The 19331-nt window shown below is 38.1% G+C and overlaps 1 protein-coding gene across 1 annotated transcript; it reads right to left on the bottom strand.

Moving 5' to 3' along the window:
* Window positions 1–864: 864 nt before the first annotated feature.
* LOC143353488 (putative cytochrome P450 6a14) lies at window positions 865–13217 on the bottom strand. Its single transcript, XM_076786868.1, has 5 exons — window positions 12530–13217; window positions 11350–11875; window positions 9173–9394; window positions 7028–7279; window positions 865–1175 (listed from the first exon to the last, which is right to left on the bottom strand). The coding sequence occupies exons 1-5, from the start codon at window positions 12863–12865 to the stop codon at window positions 1012–1014; spliced, it is 1500 nt and encodes a 499-aa protein (XP_076642983.1). The 5' UTR covers window positions 12866–13217; the 3' UTR covers window positions 865–1011.
* Between the last annotated feature and the right edge of the window lie 6114 nt (window positions 13218–19331).

Genomic DNA, 19331 nt, shown 5'->3' with positions numbered 1-19331 from the left:
GGGATCTTCTGGCTAGGCGTTGATTCGTCGGATCACTCGTCTTCCGGTTGCTGCTTGATGGTGATTGGCAGTGGATGGATCTTAATAGCGCACGCACGGGAGTGGGGTACGCGTGAGGGTGAAGCCCCGCCAAAACAAGGGACGTGGGGCCATGTGGGACCGAACGAGAGAGAGGTCCGAGGGAGTTCCAAGAGGTCCTTGACTCGGAATTTATGACCTCTTGTCCTTAACTGATTCCGGACTTCGACTATCCCTAATTTATGTAGAATTGGAGAAGCTACTCTAAGAGGCTGCGTGACTTTCTCTAAATTCCGCAATTAGTCTCGCCGACTCGAATTTCGTCAAGGATCTCTATGGAACTCTCCCGGTCTTTCTTTACCTACTCTAAACTATCGCGCCCAAATAAAATACGTATGTATGAAATACGCGATTACATCTTATATTTAAATTTCCCTCTCCGCGCCATTAATCGATGCTATATATATATCTAGCTATGTTCGCGTGGTCAACTGGCCACGCTACACATGCATTGCAATAGGGTAGTTTTGTTTCTTTTATTACGTTTGTTGGAAATAGGCCTTAATAGGCGCGCAGCGCTCCCTGTGTTTCGTACACCGAACTATGATGTGCCTTCTTCTTGCTGCTGTACACTCGTGCTTGAAACGTGTGATACCTTTTTCAAGAACTCTGTATTTTATTATCCGCTGTTATACAATAAATCTTCATTGCAAAATATCATGTCCCAACAACGTTCCCATACACTTAATATTATTTCCACGCTATTGTATTGAGAACTAAACAAGTTACAATTAGAACGACACATTTGTTACCGTCGAAAAGATTACAAAAATTTGATGCAAAAAATTAAATTTTTTCATTATATTAGTGTTTCTTTTTTAGCATTTCTAAAACATTGTTGTTCATTCATCTGTTTTACTTATTATTACCCTGCACTATTAAGTCTCAATATTCATAAATTCTGGACTTATATTACATGTAAACACGACATTATTAAATTTTTGTTATCTTTAAGTATATTGGGTTCTTAGATTGCAAAGTGAATGCGCCTGCATCATATTCATACGGAATCGGAGTTTGCTTACAGACGTCCACTTTGTGATTTCGAAGTACTTTAACCAGTCCGAGTTTGACTTGCAATTCGGCGAAACGGGAACCTGTAAGAAACATTAAAATAATAGCTATTCGCTTTCTGAAAGACAATTTGGTGATGATGAAACTAATAATGTACAGGCCTTGCCAACAAATTTTCGATGTGGCTCAAAAGTACGAATTCGGTTGAAAAATTGTACGTGTTATTGTTATGATATATTATATCACAGATTCGATTCCGCGCGAGAGAAGGCTATCTATCCACGGAGCACGCATGATAGACGCGTACGGTTTGTTATCTGACCACGAATAAACTCTTATATATCCGTTACTAGTATGGAAAAGTCATCATTAGTTTTCTTAATATATTTATATAATATAGTTATATTTATAAGTTAGTTATTCAGTCGTTCCAGGTTAACGATTCCAACATCAACGACAGTATGGCGGAATGGTATACATTATAATCGAAATTTGCGGACCCAGAATGTGGAAATTTCTGAATTTCTGAATTGTAAAGATGAATTTCTCGATGTAAATTTTTCACCATTTCGGCAAAACTTATTCTAATTAGATATTTTGAATTTTAATAGTAGGTTGTAGATTATCAACATTTAGAAAAAGATATTTTCTTATATACAAATTCACTATCTGTTCCGATTGAAGATCAAACGACAGAGCTTCAGTTGGAATTGAGCGATTTGCAATCAGATGACCTGTTTTCTTTAAAGAAAGAGCCACAGAAACATCTCTTTTCAAATTCCTAACTGTAGAAAAATATTCCAAATAAGAAGTTCTGGTTTAGAAATGTATTCAATGTTTGCATTGACTTATGTGTATGAAATTAGTTTTTCGGCCATGAAATTAATTAAATCAAATGTTCGTAATTCATTAAGTGATGATTCCCTAGAAAGCGCGTTACGTATTGCTACGACTGAATTCAGTCTTGACTTTCTCCAATTAATTCTTTGAATTTTTCTTTGCTTGTTTTATGCTTCTGCTTCTGCTTATGCTTAATATCCATCCGTTTTATAACGTTTTTTTATTAGTGGTCGCAGGTTTATAGCTCTTATGATTATACGATTGTTCTGAAATCTATAAAGATTTTGAACCATTACTTCCAAAGAGCACTTTGTAAATAAATAATTTATCAAAAAGGAATAGATATATCGCGAGTAACATCTGATATTTCTAATAAATATAACTATATTTATAAATCTAATAAGGATAACTAACGATCAGTTATTGTACCCACTAGAAACGGGAATAGAAGAATTTATACGCGCAGATCGCTCTACATTTCGTGGACAAAAAAGGAAGCGTACGCATCTCGCAGTTTTCGTACACTACACATAGTGTCCCTGCTTCACAAGCAGTCACTCGAAACAGCACAGAGGCAAACGGGGTCCTCGCTCGCACCCAATTGATAGGCTTTGGCGCCACACACTTTAGCCAATAATTCGGCTAAATCCAAAAGTATGTGTGGAATGACCCAATCGTACGGCTTATAGCCGCATTCTTGTGAGGTAAGCAGAGTACATTGTAAGAACTTACATGATTATGACGCGCACTTCGCGGATAGGTAGCCTCACTCGCGCGTACGGTCAGCTACGGAGATACGTATAGAGTCGCCAGATCACGGGAGTTGACTCGAATTGTGGGGGAAAAGTTACCTTACCCTCCTTCTGCCAGACATAACTTCTGCATTGTGACACATGTACGACAGAGATGAAACTGAAGGGGAGAGGGTAAAGTGAGGAGACAAGTGTTAGGCCGCGATCACACCAGAAGAGACGAAACGATCGTGCGACGTCGGACGTCGCGTCGGCCGTATCATCCGATATCGGAGCTACTGTGACAGCAGTCTTAATCTGTTCATTCTGGGTATGTATCGTGGGATAACGAACGAAATCCCGAGGGCGCGGCGAAGGTGTACGCTGCACAAAAGAAAGGTTGTCTAGCCGTGTCCAATCTTGTTTTAGATCAGGCCCGGGCAACTTCTTCCCCGCAGTCGCTTCATGACCCTCACTACCAGTGTGCAGGTTCCCCCGTCACTGGCTACTGCATGTTACCCTACCGTGCTTTCTCCTGAAGACAACCTCATGTACAGGTTCCTAATCTCCCGACCCTTTTCCCACACTCCATAGGAGCAAGGTGGAGTATCTCAAGAGTGGGGAGAAGACTCGCGCGTGGCTCGCGAGTCACCAGTTGCCCATGCCTGTTCTAGACTGTCGTTTGGTCCAGTCACAAAAAAGTTGTTCTGGTTTAATAAAGTGCGTGCTATCGATCGTCGATCCGTTTGCCGCAACCATCTCGTATGACGTCTTGCTGGCTCGGCCTTTGACGAGTGTGCGTGGATACACACAAAGGTCCGAGCCAGTGTCGACGAGGTATTCGGTCTTCGTCACTTTGTCCGTGACGAAGAGGCGGCAGGTGGATGTTCCGTCACTGGCTGCCGCGGTCAGTGTCGGAGGGACTCGTTTCCCGCATACGAACACGGTTTGTGGCATTTGGTGGACTCCTTCCCAAACCTCTGGTGGTACCAGCAGACGTTCTCCGTCTTACGCGATGACCTGGACGAAGACCGACTCCGTCTGGGCGTCCTGCTTCCCTTGTGACTGCAAGGTCGGGATGTTTCGGCGATTCGAAGCTCCAGTTTCTCCAATCGGTCGATCAGGAGCTCTGCCAGGCGGTCGGACTGCGTTGGGGCCGACGTGCTGGCTACCTGGGCTGGCTGCACCTCCGCGTGGATCTGGTCGGCTATCTCGGCTAGCTTGCTTAATGGCAGGTCTGACTGAGCCGAGACGATGGCTCTGGTCACGTTGGGTAGTCTACCTGACCACAGGGTCCGCAGGAACTCGTCGCTGACTGTGGTACCTGCGAGGTTCCGCATATGGCGTAAGAATTGCGACGGGGTTCGGTCGCCTATTTCCTCCTGCTCCAGCAGCTGCCGGATCCTTTTTCCTTGGGTCGCCGACAGCCTCTTCAGAAGTTCGGACCTTAATGTCCCATATTTGTTGGCCTCCGGTGGGTTTATAAAAATATGCTGCACTTCCACCGCGTATTTGGGCTCGAGCTGAGACAGTATGTAATAAAATTTTGTCGTGTCAGCTGTAATCCCGTTTAGGGCGAACTGTGCCTCGATTTGGCGGAACCACAGTTCGGGTTGCTCAGGCCAGAAAGGTGGGATCCTGATGGCGACCTTGCTGACTTCTAGCGTCGTTGTCTCCATTTCAATATCACTGCACTACACGCACTTCGAGAGAAAAAAAATGCGCGTGATGCGACTCAGTCACCCTGATCACGTCGGGGTCACCAATGAAGGAACAGGATTATGTAAGGCGGGTGCCTTAGAATAAATGCTCAAAATCAGGCGTACGTGACTGAGTCGTTTATTTACAAATAGAATGATGTCGCGAGAGCGTCCGAGGTGGTTCAACTAAACTCACGATTCACTTGACTCGCGATTGAACTTGGGCTGCGGTTTTTTACAGCGACCGGACTGCAACCCGACTCTAAGTGACTCGGCGCAGAATCGGCTGTGACTTCTTCGTGACTCCCTCCTCGTCGGTAGTCTCTGCCTTATATTCTCGAAAATGCTTGTCGGCTGATTGGTGGAAGTCCTTGCGAGGAACTTCCACCAATCCGTGCATTTTGCATAACACGCCCACGTTCCACGCCTCTCGTGCGTGAGAAGGGTGAGCGTGTCGTGCTGTTAAAAATCTAATTTTGGTGATGCAGCGGGGTGTCTTCCGGGCCCCGTGCTAAGTGCGGTACGTGACTGCTGGCTTACGTCAACGGGCCCAGCTTTCCCGGGTGATAGAAACCAGGCACGCGTCGCTGGGACACTCTAGGCTGGAGACCCTTAGACTACCCAAAATTTATGGCGTCCACTTGCGCTATTGAGTTCGTCGCTAGGAACTACAAGGACACATCTGTCCGCTAAGTGGCCAAAAACGTTAAAGACGTTTTCTCACAAATAGCGTCTTATGCTGTGCAAACCATAAATCTTTCTTGGTGCTGGTGTCACGTTCCCGCGCGGGAAACGCGACGATTTCCAGGAAACGCCTGGAAACAACACTTCAACGCTCCTGCCTCACGCCGAACGCGGTCAACCCCCTCCACGCACACTTCTCCGACCCTTGCGCCGTCACCCCACTGTTAGTCACGCCACCCGCCACCAGATGACCACGGACCCCCAGTCACTTTCTCGCTGTTAAAGATATTAGACCTCCCACATATATACCCCCGGCGAAGACCGAATTTTTGGAGAACCCACAAGCTCGCTTAAGGTGATTACTCCCCAGTTGACTCAGACGGATCCGGTGCGTGTCACTAGCACGTTGAGGTCTGAGACACTGCTGCCCCACTGTCCCCTGCAATCAGTCCCACTCAAAAGAACAGACGAGGAGGGAGGGACTGTATTCCTACATCACCAGAAGCCAGGAGGCTGCCGACAAGAAGCCGGACTACACTTCAACGCCAAGCCCCCCCCCCCCCAAAGCCACCCACCAGGAGACTCCCGATCTCACTCCCTTCGCAGAGTGCTCCCGCATTTTCGAAAAACGTTAGAGCCCGACACTTATATTTTATATTTCATATTTTATTTTATATTTTATATTTTATATTTTATATTTTATATTTTATATTTTATATTTTATATTTTATATTTTATATTTTATATTTTATATTTTATATTTTATATTTTATATTTTATATTTTATATTTTATATTTTATATTTTATATTTTATATTTTATATTTTATATTTTATATTTTATATTTTATATTTTATATTTTATATTTTATATTTTATATTTTATATTTTATATTTTATATTTTATATTTTATATTTTATATTTTATATTTTATATTTTATATTTTATATTTTATATTTTATATTTTATATTTTATATTTTATATTTTATATTTTATATTTTATATTTTATATTTTATATTTTATATTTTATATTTTATATTTTATATTTTATATTTTATATTTTATATTTTATATTTTATATTTTATATTTTATATTTTATATTTTATATTTTATATTTTATATTTTATATTTTATATTTTATATTTTATATTTTATATTTTATATTTTATATTTTATATTTTATATTTTATATTTTATATTTTATATTTTATATTTTATATTTTATATTTTATATTTTATATTTTATATTTTATATTTTATATTTTATATTTTATATTTTATATTTTATATTTTATATTTTATATTTTATATTTTATATTTTATATTTTATATTTTATATTTTATATTTTATATTTTATATTTTATATTTTATATTTTATATTTTATATTTTATATTTTATATTTTATATTTTATATTTTACTTTCCTATCTATTATTTTATATTATATTATAATTTCCCGTTAATTTATCAAAACGTTGTCTTTCTCTCTTTTTTTTAATAAACTGTTTTCCCGAAACCTCTGTTAATCTCCTTTCGTTGCCACGTTTTTCACGAGCGATCCGCCTACGAGAAGAGGTTGCCGCTCGCCTTTTCTCGGTCCTCGTTACAGGCTCTCCCAAAGGGAAGCCATAGCACGTAACACTGGTGCGCTGAAGATTTCTCTTCCGGCGCCCCGCTAGCCGCTGCAAACCCATCTCTGCGTGCGAGCAGTTAGTCTTCAGTCAGTCCTCAGCTAGTCCGCATTTACACCACATCTTTGTACAGTTGTTATCATTAAATTCAAAGTTATTGTTATCAACAAGTTCTACTAATCATTCTACCGCTCAAAACATCTCACCCTTTAAAACAAGAACTACCTAGCACGGTTTTAAGTAACTAAACAGGAGTGGTATGACTGAATTAAACTTTCTTTTTAACAGTGAAGAAAAAAAAGGAACAGGTTTTCAGAAATATGGTTGCAATATGCCGGTACATACCAACGCAATTTCTTGGTCCGTCGCCAAAAGGTATGTAGTGCATAGGATGTCGAGCTAGTACTTCTTCTTTGTTAAACCTTTCAGGATCGAATTTTTCAGGATCTGGGTAAATTTCAGGATCTCGATGTATTGCAAAAACTGGAATCCATATATTGATCAGTTTTGGTATTGTAAATTTCAAAGTATCAAAAGTGTATTCAGACGTTGTTTTTCGCTCAATTGTTACCCCAGCAGGGAATTTCCTTAATGTTTCTACAAAAATAAAAAAATTTCATTTCTATAGTAAGATCTAAAGCTAAAAATGAGTTAAGTAAAACTAGTTTTATATAATAATATCACTAGAACTAATAATTACATTCTATTGAATAGCATGTATGCGATATTTATCGTTTAAATGTATTTTCAGCACCTGTACCGATAATATTCTTAATATTCATTGTTCTTTCCTTGTTAGATATAAATGAAAGAGCATATAAATTCGTTTAAAAAAGTTGAAAACTGTATGAGATGCTTGGCAACGAAATTTAGTGATATTGTAACAACTTACTTTGCATTAATAATTTATTATGTGTGTACGTGTACACTCCCGTTTAAGAGTGTGGAGCATATTATGATTTCAAAAGGAATACCGTCCTTATGTAAATAAATATTTTACCCATATTATTGTTCTATTAAAGTACCGAAACAGTATACATTTGTATTTAAAAGAGTAAGTTGTGATTATAATATCCTTAATTTCATAAAAACTATACTAATGTACGAAAGCATATTACGATCGTAAGACAATATTTGGACTCGCTTTAAAGCTAGAAGCCTCTAGTTTCATAATACTTCCTTCATATTTTCTAAGAATTTTTGCTTGATGTAGCGAGCCAAGAAACTGAAGACGCGCTTTTTTTCTCGATATTGCTATACATTGAAATATTTATGAAAATTTTGGAAAACCTTTTAACGTGACTGAAACTACCATAGATTTTCAACTCTTTACGACACCTTCAAAATTGGTGCACGATTTTTTAATTCGTTTTATCGAGCTTTGAGTGAGACATGTGTCGCAAACTTATAAACGTACATACCTATAAGTTACACCATGAGGGCTTTACACGACCCGAACTCGTTCTTCATTTTTATTCAATAAAACAGTGAAAACAAATCGTACATCAATTTTTAAGGAATCGTTGTAAAGAGGTTTCAATCTTCAAATGTATGGCAGTTTCATTTACGCGAATTCTTTTGAAGGTTTTCGGAGACGTTTGAATTCGCAGCATTTTTTCGGAACATTTTTTTTTAGTCCCTAGTTTCCCATCTGCTACATCATGCAAAAATATCATAGATGTAAATAAACACTGCTTTCCGTAAGTAGAGGCTTGACGCTTTAAAATAAGTCAGGCATGGTTGTACTATTTGTTTGTACGAAATGATTACAATTGGAATATCGACAATGTTTCGAGAATCGGAAATGCAGTGTTTAAATAAATCTTGTATCCACAGTAGGTTTTATTTGCCAAAGAATAACGGTGGGTTTATAATATCTTAGAACCTGAAGAATAAATTTTTTTTTAATGTTTTAGGCGTCTGAGGTACCCATTTCACCATTTTTTAACATCCTCCTTATTAAAAGGATACTTATACTTTTACTTATACTTTTTATTGCTTATATGTTAGTCTACTTTGGGACGAATTGTTTACATACTGTTGGCATTAACATTATCCGATGTACACCTCGTGGAGGTTGCTCAATTGGACTCTGTTACTTTTATGACATTTTTCCCGAACGATTTCGTTACTACAACTCAATATTAAAATAAAATGAAAAGCAGCAAGTTGGTTTCGATTGAAAAAAGCGCCAAGGATATTGGAGTAACCTCTTTGTGATGTACATCGCGTAATGCTTAAGTCGGTGGCACGTTAACTTTGACAGTTAACCATTCAACAACGGCTCACTTGTAAGTAGTGTATTTAACTCGTCTCAATGTAGTTGAGATGTTGTGGTGATATTTACCCCATAATATCAAACAACTATCACCGGAAACATTTTTTCGTATTTTTGCTATTTACAGAAATAATCACATGAGGATACTTTAAACGGACATACTGTATATGTATATATATATATAATAATATGTAATATGCTTATGTGTTCACCTTTGAATACTTTATCCAAGTATTTCAACTCTTTCAGAGACTCAACCGTGAAGGTATCGCCGTACTTAGCATGATATGCCTTCATTTCTTCATGCAGTTTATCTTGCACATCGTGATTCTGAGCTAGCTCACAAAGAGCCCAGCTCATAGCAGTCGAAGATGTATCAGATCCGGCCGCGAAGAAAGTGAAAGCTTGAGCAGTAAGCAGTGTGTCCGTTAACTCTGAAAATAATTATTCAATATTTTACGAATTTTTCATAAAACTGTGGCACGAAATATATTAGTATACTGTTTTTGTCAGTAATTTTCAAAGTGCTTCTCTGAAAGTTCAAATGCTTATCAGTGTATAATTTACCTAAAGTGTCAAAAAAAGAATAAGTAAATCTTTGAAAAACGTTGAAACAATTGGTTTTTATCATTTTTAACTACGGCGCATCACAGAAAAAATATGAAAAGAATTGAGGATAGTGCTGATGACAAGATCGTATTGCTAAATTAATTTCATAGGTGCCACTTCTAAACTTCAATACAATATAACTTCTATATACAGGGTGAGTCACGAAAAACAGAACACTTGATTTTCTTTGTAGTATGATGGTAAATGAAAGTTTCAAAAGTGAAATGAAACTGTTCAAAGGGGAAAATACGATAATGTCAACAGATTTTGTGTTGAACGTTTTTTTTTTACGTCATTTCAATGTTGTCAGTATTGTATTTTTAATCTCATTACGCGACGGCAGAAATTAAAATTAAAATAGAATGATGTCTTTAAATGCGACTTTTCTTTAATTAACTGTCTATAATCGCTGTGTATAATCGTATGTTTTTATTTATATTATTACATATGCACGGAATATGCATTGTACATATATCGTTAACATAAAATATGCAAAACATACGCAATATGCAAAATAAAAATTATATTTTTAGAATCTCCTAATGACAAAACATATTTCATAAAAAAATAATATTGCATAAACATTCGCAGTCTATTAGTAGACTAGACTGGGTTATTACCCACGCGACTTGTCGAACCCTAATTATTCAATTGTAGGCGAAAGAACTACATGACAATCGCACTGAGAACTGATGAATTCCCAGGAGAGAAGAAAAGTTTGTTTACCATGCATAGGTGTATCTCCGTAAAAAAATTTTTTTTAAAATCGAACTTTGGTTCACTATTAGGCAATACAAAAATAAATTTTTTTATTAAGTTGTGAAATCTATTATCCGGCGAAAAAATCCATTATTTTCGAGGAATTTAGTACACACGATTCGAAAACTAATGCGAAGAAAGCGGCTTCAAGATGCTCTGAGTCCAGGGGTGGTCGCGCACTTAGCGAACCTACCTGTGTCCTGTATGGTATCTAAAGGTTAATGACACGCTAATTATCGTCATTGAGTTAAAAGCCAGACCCCAGGGTCTGGGGTAACTTCCAGAAGCGTACATGTTTATAACTTCCAAAGACTATTTTAGAGTATTCATTCTAAAAAAATTCTCTAGCTATTCTTCCATCACTCGGTATATAGTTCCCTAGTAATTTGTTGTAGTGACCTTCTTCATTTTGATTTTCACATATATTTTCTATTTGTGTTCGTCGTTTTTTCATAAAAATTCTTAAAAGAATCTCGTCATCTTCTTCTTCTTCTTTAAGTAGTAACAACAGTAATTTGCAATAGCATGCGATCGCGTCTGACAAAGTTTGACGAATGGAGTATAAAAGGCCTCAGAATCTCAAAACGCTGGGTCCAGACGCGCTTAGGAAATCCGACCTTTAGGAAAACCGCAATCCCATAAGGTCCGGCCGTGGGAAGCGACAGTATCGCACCTTTATTTCATTATCGCACATTTTTCGTTTTTTCGCTTTAGGGTTACCGAGCTGCCAAAATTATCTTGTCACTGTTACGTTAGCCGTAATCGCATAAAGTCGCCATGAAAAGTGGTTTCCTAAATCGCGCGGGTCCTGGCTGCCGACCGCCATCGAGGCGGAGGGGCTCCATTTTGGATAAGCTGACCAAAATATTCCCATAATTTGCTCCATAACTACCCTCCCGGTCTATCGAATGATTCATAGGCAGTTTAATTTGAGCCATTTGATTGTACCATTTAACCGTGCATTACTGTATATCGTAGATTAGTCTTGTAAACATAGTTTTATGGACAATAAGTAACTTACCTATGCCTTTGAACCATTCTGGATGGTTTCTAAATTCTATGAGCGCGTTAAGGAAATCAGGTCTATAGATGCTGTGCTCCTTCCTATACTTAATCATGTCCATGACAGTTTTCGTGAAGAAAGTAGCTAACGTCTTTTCAGGCACTACATATCCAAGTAAATCGTACAATTCCGGCCAGAACTGTCTTGTTTTTAATCGTAAAGTGGTTTCAATGGATGAATCGAAAATACGGTTGCCCATTCGACGAAACTCCGATTCCTTTTCGCCATCACCGCTCATATCAATTCCGAAGGCGCAACTACCAATCACGTCCATTGTAAAGCGTGAGAACATTTGTTTAACTTCGATTGGTTCTTCTGTTGCAACTAATTTATTTAAATTTGCTTCTAAGTTTTTTGAACATTCCACTGCAAGTCCGAACATGTTTCTCAGTTTTCCTGATGTAAAAACCGGACTTATTTTCGGTCTTAGCTGTCGCCATCTAGTTGCGTCTAATTGAAATAAATTCAGGGACATGGGTTCAGTCTGTAAACATTTTAGGAAATCATTTTGTCAGGTAAATATTGTTTAGTTAAATCGCCGTAAAAGTAGCATCACTCAATGATTCTATTCTAAATATTTTGTGTTAAATCGTTTGCTATGTTCCAGTAAGAAAACTCAAGTAAGAATTGAATTACTGGATTGTCTTATTCGATACTATTTCATTCAACAGTAAATGTAGTTACTCTCTTTTATTAGCATTACCAAATGATAATTTAAATCAATCATTCAAATTTCTTAAAAATTGACGATGCTGAAAAAATTTTCTAATTCGCGTTCAGTATTTTTAGAATTAGAATCAACAGTTTCGGAATCACTTTTTGTTTACCATAACACAAAAAACGTTAGAATTCGTTTGATAGTGCTATTCATGGCGGAGCTTCTGGTACAAGTAGATTCATGTATCTATACAGTGTATTTATTATAAGTTATATTTTTAGCAATGCAAGATTATTTGATACATTTTCATGTATTTGAAGGGGAAATGAATAACTGAATAAAATGTTAGGGCTCAGTAAAAAAAGATCAAATACATCATTGCGAGTATATTTCAATCTCATATCTAAAATTAATTACATTGAATACTATTGAATGTAATTGAATAAAATTTCATTTACACTTGTCTGGTGTTATACATACCCGTTCGTGAACCCTATCTGAACGTTCTTCAAAGGAGGAGAAGTCCCTGATTAGGACGTTCTTTATAATATCTGGATCATGTAGAACAAGAATAGGTGACAGTCCTTCGAATAATCCAACCACAGGTTCATGTTTGTATTTCTTACGAATGTTCTCTACTACGTCTGCTCTAGTTACTCTTGCAAGGGTTAGATCCAAGAGATTGCCGAAAATCGGGTGAGGTTTTGGTCCAGCTACGCCACGTTTTCTCCAGAAACGAAATTTGTACACACGGTAATAATAGAAAGCGATAAGTAGTAAAGCAACACCGTAGAAAAGTTCCAAGTAACTCGCCATTGTCCCCGCTATTCAGCAGCTAGCAATCAAATGTTCAAGTCAATGTTCAGTCAATGTTCTGCAAACTCCTGAAAAATTGATTTTATTTGGTTGGTCAATAGATGATATCGAATTTGACTGTAAAAAATCGTTCATCCTGTTTTTAACACCAAAGACTAAAAAGTAACTAATTCAACCGGATTCTAAAATTTTTAGATAAATAGATTTTACTTACAAAAGTATTGTACTTGTTCTTATTGGCAACATTGAAAGATTTATCACTATACTTTTTATATGGAAGAGTATGTAGGCTAGTACAATGAGTTACCCTGGGATCGTCGACAACTCATTTCACCGACACTGTTGTCATCGATACGATTTGACCGACATTAACTTTCGTTGACACTATGTTTTTATTGACATGGTCAAATTGTCGACAAATGTTTTCATCGACATGATTTGATCGAAACTATGTTTTCATCGACACGGACAAATTGTCGACAAATGGTTTCATCGACAGTCCATGTTTAGCGACAGGTTTGAGTTCATTCGTTTCCACGAACAAATTTGCACGAACTCATAGCTACATTAGAAATTGTTGTTATTATTCACCCCAATTTGTGATGCTGCTATGTGTCAGTACGTTTCCTGCTTTTGTACGTAATTGTTGTGTAACACAACAAAAGTGTTAAAGTGTTCGTAAAACAAATGCAATGAGTTCGACAGCCCAGATTAATTTTGAAGGACTGACGGAAGTTATTTCGTCTATTCGTGGATAACAAAAAATTGTAATTGATGGTTTTATATTTAAAAAGAATCAATATAGGGATAAGTTATATTATTGGGTTTGTGAGGAAAGTGGTGTTGGAGGAAACAGTTGCCAATGTTGCGGTACTGCTGTAGCGGCTAGCTGGGCGCCGGAAGAGAAGTCTTCAGCGCACCAGCACCAAGAGAGATTTATGGTTTGCACAGCATAAGACGCTATTTGTGAGAAAACGTCTTTAACGTTTTTGGCCACTTAGCGGACAGATGTGTCCTTGTAGTTCCTAGCGACGAACTCAATAGCGCAAGTGGACGCCATAAATTTTGGGTAGTCGAAGGATCTCCAGCTTAAGGCTCGTACAGACCTGAACATTTTGACGAGCATTGCGACGAGCATTGCGCCGAACAGCGAACGAAACTCAAAATCGACATTCATTTCGGCGATCCGAACGGCGCGATTTTGCGTTTCGGTCGCTGTTCGGCGCAATGTTCGTCGAAATGTTCAGGTCTGTACGAGCCTTTAGAGTGTCCCAGCGACGCGTGCCTGGTTTCTATCACCCGGGAAAGCTGGGCCCGTTGACGTAAGCCAGCAGCCACGTACCGCAGTTAGCAGTACGGCACTGGGCCCGGAAGATACCCCGCTGCATCACCAAAATTAGATTTTTAACGAAACGTAGCGCTCACCCTTCTCACGCACGAGGGGCGTGGAACTTGGGCGTGTTATGCAAAATGCACGGATTGGTGGAAGTTCCTCGAAAGGACTTCCACCAATCAGTCGAGAAGCATTTTTGAGAATATAAGGCAGCAAACTACCGACGCGAAGAGTCTAGTCGAGCGGTCTAGTCACAGCCGAGTCATAACTACAGTCTAGTTACAACACGAGTCATAGTCTCGTCCGGTCGCTGTTAAATCGCAGTAAAAGTTCTGTCGCGCCGAGTCACAGCAATTAGATTCATAATAGCGCTAGGCTAACTATACCGGACGCTATCGCGACTTCACATTAAGAAATAAACGACTCAGTCACGTAAACCTGATTTGTGAATACTTATTCTAAGGCACCCGCCTTACATAACCCTATTCCTTCACTGCAAATACAGCAGCAGTATAGAGGAGATTTCAAGATCACCTTGATTTTTTCTAATGGAAAGACCTACTTTTGTTGGATTCCGGGTTTGGAAATCGAGTACAACAGTTTATAATAAAATCGAGAAGAGTTTTATTTAAGTGTATACACGGTGGCGAGTTCAAGGTACAGCGATGTAACCTTCTGCACTGAAATATGTGTTAGACACACTGTGTATGTAGTGTAGGGCACGGACGTAACGGGTTTGACACGGAATCCTTGGGGAACTGACAACTGTTTGTTTTGGTGTGCTCCGTGTACGTTCTGCCGTTGGAGACGTTTTGAATTCGACGAAACGGACAAATTCGGTAGCCGTACCGGTGACGTGTGACGTCATTTCGCCGGCGACGCGTGTGCTCGCGCGTTACCGCGAAGACGAGTCGTGTATTAGACGTAGATCGAACCGCACGCGTTAGGCCAAGCGAGGCGCATAACTTAGCTTTCGGTCATTTTCGATTCCGTGCATTCTGTCTCGTCTCTCCGTCACTCTCGATTCCGCTAGAGATTTTGGTAACACTTGCGGTTCGTTATTTGAGACTGCGTAACCACCGCGTGCGTGTACCGCTTTGTTATCGCGAAGGCGAAAATCTCCCGTGCGTTCTTTGCATCGTTTTTCATTGAGAATATATTTAGACTGCTCAATCGAGCTATTTAATACAAATCTCAACTTTCTTCAACAAATACCGTCTATTCTACCGATTCTCCCACTAAGGAAGGAATTCCTAGAGCATCTCTCGACCACCTTACGAATTAATGAAATTCAGTTGATATCCCTAAATTTCGCGTGAGGCTCCAGGTTGAACAATATGCAAGAAGAAGCTCTGACTCTGTTTCGACGGGCTGCTATATATATGTAGTTTTTGAGAGGAAAATGTGGAAGGGAGTAGAAAAGGCTTGTTGTGGAAAGGATGACGTGGAAGAGACAAAGTCTAAAGGTCTGTTTGGTCATGATGATTCAAGGGTTTTGGCTGACGTGTCTATGGGATGATTATCATGATGCGTTGGTGTTTAACTAGAGTCTAGGGTTATCGGGTATACAACACTTTCTGTATCATGAATCGATAGACTATCGAATTCTGAGTAAAACTGTATTGACCTCCATATGTCCTAAATCTAATAGTTAACGAGATATTATCGAAATAATTTTCTTTCTTCTTTGGACAATATCTCGTTAACTATTAGGTTTAGGACATATGAAGGTCAACGCTTTTATACTCAGATTTTGATACTCTATCGATCTATGGTATAAAAAATGGGACATTCATTTAAAAAAATGAAGTTGACCTTCATATGTCCTTTACGCGTCCACCTACAAAAAAGCTACTAACATCAGATTAATGCCCCCTCGAAACCAAGAAAGTTCCATCTGATGCATTACTTCCTAACACCAATAGCAGCCGAGTTATTCAGGTGGCCTGTTTCTGGCGCCTCACCCTGTATATACAGGCTGGTTGGTAACTGGTGGTACAAGCGGGAAGGGGGTGATTCTACGCGAAAAAAGAAGTCGAAAATATAGAATAAAAATTTTTCGTTTGAGGTTTTGTTTTCGAGAAAATCGATGTTAAAGATCCGTCGGGTTCGCGTGCTTTAGTATGCGCAGGAAGTAGAATTGGTAGGTCATGATCAGACGCAGCAGACAATTCCTATCGAATAGCATGCGTACTTGCTGCATTTTCAAACTCGATTTTCTCGAAAACGAAGCTTCGGATGAAAACATTTTATTCTATATTTTCCACTTCTTTTTTCGCGTAGAATCACCCCCTTTCCGCTTGTACCACCAGTTACCAACCACCCTGTATATGTTAGAAATTTGGTTGAGACTCGTTCGCTTTGAAAGTTCTGGGGTAAGTGCTGCGCTGTCCGACACAGTTCCCTCACCAAAAGGCACCCTTGCCTTCCCCACTCCGTGGCCAGATCCTCTTGGAACAAAGTCCCAATTCTTCGGGGCAATGCAACCTTGAGTTGCATGTCCCGGCAAGTATTTACTCGTCACACCCTCATAAACATAATAAACATGATAACAGATGGTCCAAAGTGCCCAACCGCTATCGCCCGACGACAGTTCTGTTTAGTCTCATGCATCCCTATTCAAGACGTAACGTAGGTTCAGACCCTACCATAAATCCTTTCAATCCTAAGGATCGCCTCGGTATCAGCCCTTGACTTAAATTTAAACATATTGACGATAACATATATATATTTGTAATTTCAAATACTGAAAAATCCATTCTACCATACTTTTCTACGGGTGGAGCGTTAAAACAACAGGTATTATGTGCCAAAGAGAAAAATAAGCCTATAGAACCGAAGAGTATCGACGAAATCAATTTGTCGGAAAAGGGCCTAGCAGGATAAGACTGGTCCAGCGGCCCCAGTACGATTTTTATCGGTATTGTAAACAATGGTATTGGAAAACAATGGTTTTTGGTTGAAAGATAATCCCCCAAAATTTTAAGTCGCTAACCCTTCATTTAAGGATAATATGAGGATAAATACCCTTAACTGTATCATTTTTTTTCTCGGTTGTTAATTAAGATATTCAGATGGAACAAAAACGAAAATATTCGAACTTACCTCCTTCATATCATATATTTTTTTCACAATTGTAATCAAATTATTAAGGGTAGAAAAAATTATTTAATTTTTTAGGGGTGGGGTTTGCAAGCAACCCTTCGAGTGACCACTTCCAAAAAATTCAAGAACAATCTTCTGTTACCTATTTAATATATACGCCGGACGGACCGTCGACGGAATCAGATACGGAAGTCTTTCCTCGGAGAAGCCGCAGTCGTAGCGAATTAGTCGATCACACCGTCTCGCGTCTGTTGTACTCGCGTGCGTATCTCGCGTAGAATATCGTAGGTTTCGCCCGTCGCGCCTTGTATCGGATGGCGCCGCGAAACGAATCCGTTCCCCAGGCGTTCGGCGTGGATTCCACGCTCTCGCGACCCCGCAAAACCGCAGGTCACCGGTCGGAAACCTTCGCGACCGCGTCGTTTCGGATACTATCGCGACAGTCCATTTGTAATTGCGCCGCCCACCTGCGTTCCGTAGAGTATCAGTATAGTGATATGGATCTCTAAAGGCTTTAGCACAAAATATATCGCTTTAATTTCATTACATTATTTTTGTGTAAATATTGTACAATTTTGTTATGTTTTGTAGTCTATATATGTATATTCGTAGTATTCGTTCTGCTTATCCAAATTTTTTATATGTATTTACACAATTATGATTGAAATTACATGAAATATTATGATTTTGTTCATAAGTGTGGAACTATTAATAAAGTTTGTTTATTTGAACCAATTCTGATTAATAAAGTAGCAATAAAAACTTTGACATAAATAAAACGCTTTGTAATTCTCTTCATTATTTATTATACAAGCAAATACTTTATACTTTATTATACAAGCATACAAAATGCGTCAGGAACATAACAATGATAATAACGATTAATCTGCATTAGCAAATACAAATTTGATGTCAGTGGAAACGAATGAACTCTTTATCGCCAAACACGGACTGTCGATGAAAATATACGTCGACGATTTGACCGTGTCGATGAAAACATAGCGTTGGTCAAATCATTTCGATGAAGACATTTGTCGACAATTTGACCATGTTGATGAAACCATAGTGTCGACGAAAATTAATGTCGGTCAAATCGTGTCGATGAAAACGGTGTCGGTGAAACGAGATCTCAACGATCCCAAGGTAAGCAAGACGAATAGTACCGACAAAAGCTAGATCTGGATTCCACTGTTAGTTAATTGTTTTTTATGTATGTAATGACGAGGACAACGTATTTTAAGGTCACTTAAATAAGAAGAAGAAGCTCCAAAATTATTTTCTATGTATCTTTTGTAGACAGACATATTAAATGTCATCATTTTCCAGAATTAGTTAAATTATACTAATTTATAAATTAAGCAATTTATAAATAAATTTTTGCAATTCCATTGGAAGAAGCTATGAAGCCAGTATTATTGAAAGTTTACAATAATTTATTTCAAATTCAAGCAATATGTACTAACTTCTGTATTGAAAAAAATGTGAAGCAATTTTCACCATCTTTAAACGTTTATAGCTCAACGTTATAACGTTGACCTATATTTATGAAGTTTTCAATTGATACAGATCTACAGAATGTATTTTTCAAACTTTCAATATAGGCCACCATAAATAAGTTTTAAATAATGCTTTTTTTATTTTCTCATATAATTCCGACCAATTGCAATTTAAAAAACAATTTTTTTCACATCATGTAGCAAACTAATTGTTCTAACTTATGAAAAAAATCCAAGTCGTATGGTCCAACATTAAAAAAGCCATCGTTTTTTTAAGAGTGTCCAAATATTAGTAAGAGTCATTTTACACTGTACATACAGTCAACACTCCTATAACGCGATTAATACATACAGCGTTATAAGAAACTCAGAATTAATATACATAAATCAGATCAAATGAATATAAATTTCATACAAATAAAATCGTAGTTTGTGCACGGTGACTCTGATAATTAAATGATGTACACAATAATATTTTGTATTACGTACATATACTTACTTGATTATTACCAATTGCACTTTATAATCAGGC

The sequence above is a fragment of the Halictus rubicundus genome, chromosome 1 (genome assembly GCF_050948215.1).
Source record: "Halictus rubicundus isolate RS-2024b chromosome 1, iyHalRubi1_principal, whole genome shotgun sequence".
NCBI classification, from domain to species: Eukaryota; Metazoa; Arthropoda; class Insecta; order Hymenoptera; family Halictidae; genus Halictus; species Halictus rubicundus.
The sequence above is the reverse complement of the archived record's forward strand: the minus strand, read 5'-3'. Positions and strand labels throughout refer to the sequence as shown.

What these genes read in the sequence shown, in the direction of transcription:
- LOC143353488 (XM_076786868.1), bottom strand. Translation starts at nt 12,865, where the DNA reads ATGGCGAGTTACTTGGAACTTTTCTACGGTGTTGCTTTACTACTTATC. An exon ending in CAGATAGGGTTCACGAACGG is followed by an intron (nt 11,876 to 12,529) that starts GTATGTATAACA and finishes AAATGTTTACAG; the next exon opens with ACTGAACCCATGTCCCTGAA. An exon ending in CTTGGATAAAGTATTCAAAG is followed by an intron (nt 7,280 to 9,172) that starts GTGAACACATAA and finishes TTATTTTTGTAG; the next exon opens with AAACATTAAGGAAATTCCCT.